At 37.6% G+C, this 8,193-nt stretch overlaps 1 protein-coding gene across 1 annotated transcript; it reads left to right on the plus strand.

Annotated features, from left to right (window-relative positions):
* Nucleotides 1-4,029: 4,029 nt before the first annotated feature.
* LOC143580365 (uncharacterized protein At1g76660-like) lies at nucleotides 4,030-6,666 on the plus strand. Its single transcript, XM_077063408.1, has 3 exons — nucleotides 4,030-4,438; nucleotides 4,739-5,756; nucleotides 6,295-6,666. Exons 1-3 carry the CDS (start codon nucleotides 4,385-4,387, stop codon nucleotides 6,447-6,449), a joined length of 1,227 nt encoding a protein of 408 aa, XP_076919523.1. The 5' UTR covers nucleotides 4,030-4,384; the 3' UTR covers nucleotides 6,450-6,666.
* Nucleotides 6,667-8,193: the final 1,527 nt, after the last annotated feature.

Genomic DNA, 8,193 nt, shown 5'->3' on the forward strand with positions numbered 1-8,193 from the left:
CCCCCCCAAGACCCAATGTGTTAAATGGTGTCTGGTCATATGTTAGTCAGGTTCATAACTCAGCTAATTAATAATAAAAGATTTACTTGTGGTCCATACCCGGTGGTGGCTGTGACCACCAAACCATGTACCCGGGGAACGATATTGGTGTGAAAGGCGGGTCGGGCATGCATGTGAATCCTGGTGTTGTCCATGGAATTTCCCCATGGGTAGAAAGTGCTGGTGGTAAATGGTTGAACTCTTGCCAAAATTGTTGCGGCAGTATTGTATATTGGCGGTATGGAATTTCCGAAGCTTGGGGTGGGTCCTCCATTAGACATCATGGTGCTTTACTCGAGTGTGTTAATGGAGTGAATCATGGTGGGAACTTGCAAAACGAAGAAACACTCTTACACGGTGTTAATGGTGGGGTGGAGGTAGGGTGTTTGACGCTTGGCCAATATTAATGGTTGGTATGGGAGTGAACGTAGATGTCAGGCATAGGGATGATGCTTGGTCGTTATAATTGTGGCATGAACAACATTTGTGGTGGATGCGGAGCAGTGCTTGGGCACACTAGTATTGTAGTACTAACGGTCATGTTATCACATGGTTGAGAAATACCCTATTTGCGTTGAATTTGTGAAGTTTTAGCGACCGTCAAAGTAGTGACTAGTGACTACCTGTAATTAATTTACAAGAGTCATATTAACAGTAGCAATAACTTCCCATTATTCCTCATTTTCATCTCTAGATGATAATTACTCATGATAAAAACTGAGTGTGGTGTATTTTGCTTCGTTTGACAGTTATAGATAGACTTAAAAATTCATGGCATGAATTAGAGTTGAGGAAGAAAGACATGAAATGGATGGCGCCAATGAAGATGTATAACTCTCTTCAAGATGATTAACAGTGAATGAAAGATTAACAATGTACTGTGTAAATAAGAATACGGGACAATCCTTAAACTTCTCAAGTAAAGATATTCGCTCCGTTACGATTACCCTAATTCAATAAAGTACATGGGAGAAGGACTATTTCGTGGGGACCCATCTCAACGCCTTGATAGTGACCTTTCTTTTTCAATTGGTGGAGATTTTTCTTTGTTTGTTTTGCCTATGTCCTATGCCACGCCATCTTGTATGATCCCTTTTATAACCCTTTTATTCTTTTTGGTGACGATTGCCGTTGCCGCAATATACCATATCATTCTATGCATCTCAAGTACCTTTTTAGTCACTTTACCCGAAATAATTGATTAATTGTCGAGTTGCCCTAGGCTCACCATAAATTTAAAATGATCATGATTATTATTTTCTGAACGACCAACAAATCATTTAAATGGGTTAATGGCTAAATTCATCATATCAGGATACGTTTGTCTTTCGATATGGGGAAAACCCTTACCTAAGACCAATACCCGTGAACACTCGTCCGAAGGCACGACCGTGCGGTTAGGTAAAACCCGTTCAGTTTAATGATTCAACTAGTGAAACTAATTAATGAAGGCATGAATCAATTGTAGTTGTAACACCGGGTCTCTCCTTAACACTTTACCACAAGCTCATTTGCATATTAAAAAATGATTATAGTTGATATAATAAATTTTATAAGATAAAAATATAATATAATCTAAAAATTTAAAAATTTATAGACCTTTCCAATTTGTAGTATTTTATTTTGAAAATCAGTTATAAGGAAAACTTGTAAAATTGGTTTAAATCACTCACATACATAGGGATGCGCGATAAATTGAGTCGAAAAAGGAATCGATTTGAGAGTGACTGTTGGACTATGACGTCCCAAGGGACCATAGATGGAGACCAACTTGGTTTTTAAACATTTAAGGTTGCGTTTGTAATTTACAACCTTAAATTCTTTTACCCAATACTAAAACTTAACCTTTTAATGACTAAAGGATTTGTTGTTTTTTCTTTTTCTCATATGTATGTAAAGATTTTCGTATATATCATCTTGCAATCATTGGTTTAAGATTCTTCGCAAATATGTTATACGGCAAGGGTATTTTTTTAGCAATATTAAGTGACGGACCCATAAATATTTTTTTTACATCGGGAGTTAACACTAATTATAAGGGGAGCGATCGGGTTTTCCCACACAAATAATACAAAAAAAAAAAAATCAAGATGAGCCCCCCCCCCCCAACCTAATACATATGTCCGCCCCTAGCAATATAACTTATACTTTTTATCTTTTATCACTATTCATTGGAGCCGCATAAATTGAGTTTTTTCAAAAATTGGTTTTGGATAGGGAACCGGTTTTAGTTAACAAAAACAGAACACAAGGTTGGGTAGGAATTGGTTTAGGTTATGGTCGGGATTTTGATCGGTTTAGTCTGGTTTTTATCGGTTTTTGTTGGGCCAGGTCCGATTTTTTACCGGGTAGAGGTGAAACTGGTTACAGTGGGTTTGATTCGGTTCCAGTTACAGTTTCTCTGAGGAATTAGAACCTGATTTGTACACCCGGGTCCAGTCTCTGGTCAGGTATTTCGAGTCGAGTCTGAAACCGGGTTTTATACGCGAGTATTTCACAACATATGTTCTAGTGTATGATTTTCTTTTATAGACTCGGCTTTCTAGTTCATCGGAAGGGTATTGAAATCCGTCAAAATCGAGCTAAAGCTATACAGGAAGCTCGAGCCTAGGGGCTTTACTAGGGCTAACTAATAAAAGGCCCAGGGCTGGAAGTGATCTTAGAAACCAATCGCGTTCCGGGAAAAAAAGGAAAAAATTATTACGAATAGTGTCTTCTAATAATAAACAAGTATGGGGAGTTGAAAATAAGTATAGATCCGGAGATTCCCGAATAGGTTGACCGGCTTTACAGCTCAGCCATCCGCCGATTCGGGGATTCTCACCAATGTTTGCGTTACTCGAGCCGACATTCTCGCTTCCGCTTCATCTTTATTTATAAAAACAAGTTAATTCAGGCTGTATTTCATTATTAAAAATATAATCACTTTTGAAATATATAAGTTGAAGGGGTCAAACAACTTAAAGTCACATGTAATATGTTATATACTCATAACCTCCTAAACAAGCACATTTAAGATCTTAATTCTTAACTTATTTCCTAACAAGACAAGTTTAACAACCATATTTAATACAATGATCATCTAAAGTATTAACCTACCCCACAATCTTCACCCACATAATCCATTATTGATAAAGATAGTTCAGTCAATTTTTATATTACTACTTCCTAGTTTCTACTTTCAATATCAACCCAATTCAATTAATAACCAAACCATACACAACTACCATAACCAAACCATATAAAGTCATTATAAGAAAAAAAAATCATAACCGAATGACCAGTTTCTTAATCCTATTCTTCCTCAATTATATTAGAGGTGGGCACGTAAACCGGTTAACCGAACCGACCCGAAATTCAAACCGAAACCAAACAAGTTTGAAACCGGTTATGCATAAACTAGTTTTTTTTAACCGATTGAAACCGTAGATTTAACCGAACCGAAACCGAACAAGTTTAAAACCGATTATGCGTAATTTTTTTTGAACCGATTGAAACCGTAGATTCGGAACCAGTTTGTAATTTTCCCCACCAAAACCAGTTCCAAACCATTAACCGAACCGAAACCGATTATGCATAAACTAGTTTTTTTAACCGATTGAAACCGTAGATTTGGAACTGGTTTGTAATTTTCCTTACCAAAACCAGTTCCAAACCATTAATCGAACCGAATCCGGTCAAAACCCGAACATAAAATGATCGTAACCTAGTCAAGAAACCAGTTTCAACCCAAACAAAAACTGGTCATAAACCGGTTTTGACTTTTGTTGACCAAAATGAATCAGTTCCAACCTAAACCGGTTTTGAGTTTTAAACCGATTTATGTACCTCTAAACTATATCATTTACATTTACATTTACATTTACATTTACATTTACATATGGTAAAATCTTAAATAGAGTAGATTATATAATCAATCCAAGAAGCAACTAACTAGCAATTTACTACTACTATTTCTACTACATCCAACTAGTAAAATTAAATGTTGGTAGTAAATAAAGAGAGACAATAATTTGGCACGCGTATACTCCTTTTGAGGCCAAATAAAACCAAACCCTGTTATCATCTTTCACTTTCTCTTTCATTTCATTTTCACTTGCTTACAATAAACAACAATGGCTTCAACCCTCTGATCACACACAATTACTCAACCCCCAACTCTCATTGCCTGCACAAATGCTCACAAACCCTTGATTCTTCACCCACCTTCTTCAATTTCACGTTTCCGTACTGGGTTCATAAACCCCCAGTTTCTTGATTTTAACCTAATTTTAAAGGCTTTTGGTTTGGGTAAACTGGTTGAAGTTGATTGGTTGAGTGATTGCTTTGTGGGTTTTGAAGGAAAATGGCTTCTGAGCAGAATAGGTTTCTGCAGCAGCAGCAGCCGGTGGCTAACAGAGTATGTTTTTCAAACCCTAGGTTTTGGTTTTAAGTTTAATTAAGTTGATTTTAGTTGAACAAGCTGTGTACTTGCTCAGATCTGTTTGTGTTTATGTTGGTTACTGTTCATAATCTGTGATTTATTGTGTTTTGTTTTGATCATTTGCTTCAGATCTGCATTGTGTATGTTAGGGTTTACAGTTTTTTTTATGATTTTTTAAAAAATTATAGAATTGTAGGTTATAAAATTTATAAATCAAAATATTAGTAATTGAATTTGGAAACTATAATAATAAGATTTTGTATAACCGGGTTGCAGAGGAAAAGATGGAGGGGTTGTTTAAGTAGTTTATCGTGTTTCGGGTTACAAAAAGGCGGAAAACGGGTCGTGCCCGCGTCTCGTATGCCAGAAACGAGTACAGCTGCGAACCAGCAAAACGGGCCTCAAGCTGCTGGGATAGCGAACCCGAATAACTCGGTTCACCCGTCGTTATTAGCTCCACCGTCTTCGCCCGCTTCGTTTTCCCATTCTGCCCTTCAATCCACAGCCCAATCGCCTAACTGTTTCTTATCTGCGAACTCACCTGGAGGCCCGTCTTCTACTATGTTTGCAACCGGGCCGTACGCTCACGAGACGCAACTTGTGTCGCCGCCTGTGTTCTCAACTTTTACTACCGAACCGTCAACCGCCCCGTTCACACCGCCTCCTGAGCTAGCTCATTTGACAACACCGTCATCGCCTGATGTCCCGTACGCGCAGTTTCTTACATCGAATGTTAAAAATGGTTACATGCCTGCAAACGATCTTCAAGCAGCGTATTCTTTACACCCCGGAAGCCCGGCTAGTACTCTTAGATCACCAATATCGCGGGCCTCGGGTGATGGTTTATCATCATCTTTCCCTGAACGGGAATTCAGCCCGCAATGGAAAGATAAAGGGTCGGATTCAAAGATACCTCAAGATGCCAACTTTTTCTGCCCTGAAACGTTTGCACAATATTATTATGATCAATCTTCGTTTCCTCATACTGGTGGGCGGTTAAGCGTGTCTAAAGAACCCGATGCTTATTCTAACGCAAATGGGGTTCAAAGTAGGCAGAGTAAAGTTTGTAAACAAGATATCGAGGAATTAGAAGCGTATCGAGCATCGTTCGGGTTTAGTGCTGATGAGATTGTGTCTACACCTCAGTATGTTGAGATCTCTGATGTTATGGATGACTCGTTTTCCATGATGCCTTCTGGGCCCAATAAGCTGCCCGAGATCAAAACTGTACCGGGTTTTAGCCTGAAAACTCACTCTAGCAAGAGCGAGCCTGGTTCATGTCATGCTATAAAAGGTAAATATATCTTATTATGATTCTTCTTGTTTACATTTTTTTTGGAAATTGTTCTATGCTCAATACTAAAAAACAAAACGGGCCGGACTGGGTAACGGGTTAAAACGAGCTTGGATTGAAACAACATTCCATTTTTTTATCAAGTATCAATTTGATTCAGGTCAAAAAGGATTCTGAAAAAAATGGGTTCGTGTTAAAATGGATCATTTTATAAAAAGTATTAATTTGGTTCGGGTTTAAACAGGCTCGGATCCAAACAGACATTTCTTAAAAATTATCAATTTGATTAGGATCAAAATGGGTTTTGACCAAAATGGTCTCGGGTTAAAATGGCCCATTATTTAAAAAACATCTATTTGATTCATTTCCAAATGACTAAAATGTGCTCGGGTTAAAACGGGACATTTTTAAAAAATGTGAATTTGATTCAGGTCAAAACGGGCTCTCGTTGAAATGCTGATATATATATATATTTTATCCGAATCAACTCATTTTTATCTGTATCTGATAATATGATATAATGTTGGTGTGATTATAGATGTGAGAAAGGCTGTAGGCCAATGTTTGACTGATGATGAAGACATATTTTCAAGAATGAATGGGAGGTATCATCAAATGGGAATGGGCCAATCAAATTCTGATGCAGAAATTGATTACAATTACAGAAGAGTGAGAAGCTCAAAATGGGCATGAAATCAAATCAAATCAGAGAGGAGGATTGAATTGGATAGTTGGTTTCTGTATGTATTAATGTGCTGCTATCTTTATTTTCTCTCTCTAAAGCAGTTATGGTCTTATGGATGCTTGTGTTGTCTATTATGTTGTTTCTTTGTTTCTTGGTGTAACTAGTATCATGTATCTGGTGAATGTCCATTTGCTAAAACAAATGAGATGATGGGAATGTTGACTATTTTGTGAAGAATAGGAACTGGATCTTAATTTTTATATTAATTTTATTTTATTTGGCTTTATGCTATATGTCTTGTCATATATGATACAGCGTCGTGCTTAGAGCGCTAAGCACCTACATCGGTGGGTTTTTTGGGTCGTTCGGATGAGGTGGAGGTCAAGTAAAAGAGAGTAGTTACCGTGAAGAGAGAGACCAAGACATTTCTGGCAATTCAAGTGAGCGGTAGACTTATATAGAGAAGAGAGGTGGGGGGTTGTGCGGAGTGGCTCGTCTAGTAAAAGAGAGAAGAAAGACAGTAGAGTAGGGAAGAGCAAAATCGGTACTGGTACTGGTTGGTACCGTCGGTACCGAATCAGTACCAATATTTTGAGTTTCGGTACCGGTACGGGGCTGGACCGGTATTTCCCGAATTTTTATCTTCAATCCCGGTCCCGGTACCGAACCGAATATTTTATATTCGGTACCGGTACCAAGAATTCGCAATTTTCAGGACTGTGACCGGTCGGTACCGGTACGGTCCCGATCTCATCCCTACAGTAGAGCAGGAAGCCATGTTAGATGGATATAGAAGAAAAGGAAAGAGGAGAGATGTAGGATTGTGCCGAGTGGCTGTCCAATAAGAGAGAGAGAGACTAAGTCAAGTCTGGCAGTTCAAACGAGTGGATGCCTCATATGTGAATAGAGAGGAGAGAGCGAGAAAAAAAATAAAAGCAAGAGAGAGGTGGGGGTTGTGTTGAGCTGACTCGTTCGACTAAGTCAAACGTTGCACATGCTCTTATGTTTATCTATGGTTAAATTGATGGTGCTAATCAGGTTCAGACAAGCGGCGGATTCGTATGTGAGATTGTAAGGTGCGAGGAGAGAGAAGGGAAGGAAAGAAGAGAGAGAGAAAGATAAGAAAGGGGGGAGAGAGGTGGATGTTGTGATGAGTTGTCTCGTCTAGTGTTGCACTTGCTCTTACGTCTATCCACGATAATCACTTGTAATAATTAGGTTGTGTTTGTATATCCAACTGAAAATCTAGGAAGAACACAACTTATCTGATTGCGGACCTGAAACATCAAATAACTTAAAAAAGTTAAAATTCTATCGTAGATAGACTCGGAAAAAATGTTGTTAAAAAGTTCATATTAGTATTAAACATTATTAACTATTTAACGTTTAAAACTTATAAAACATATTTTAAAAAGTATATAACATAAAGTGTCAATTTGTGAATCCATTGGGTTATTAATTATTTCAAATCAGATCTGTTTAGCTAAATTTGTATGTTGTTCAACCGAAATTCAATTCGAATTTAATTAAATTAAAGCTAAATCTAAGTTAAGTTCACATAATATATTATGTCCCCATAAGTACCAAACTACCAATATAAAACTACGTAAACATATAATTATTATTATACATACATGACAAAAGAACGTGTCATAAAGATAAAATTTATCATTAAACAAACAAATAAAAAAAAGGATAAGCAACACTAAACCGTGTACGGTAAATATACGCGGAAATGGTATGTGCGGCACA

Source organism: Bidens hawaiensis, unplaced genomic scaffold (assembly GCF_021521415.1).
Source record: "Bidens hawaiensis isolate Kalapana, Puna unplaced genomic scaffold, B.hawaiensis_p1.1 tig00030391_1, whole genome shotgun sequence".
NCBI classification, from domain to species: Eukaryota; Viridiplantae; Streptophyta; class Magnoliopsida; order Asterales; family Asteraceae; genus Bidens; species Bidens hawaiensis.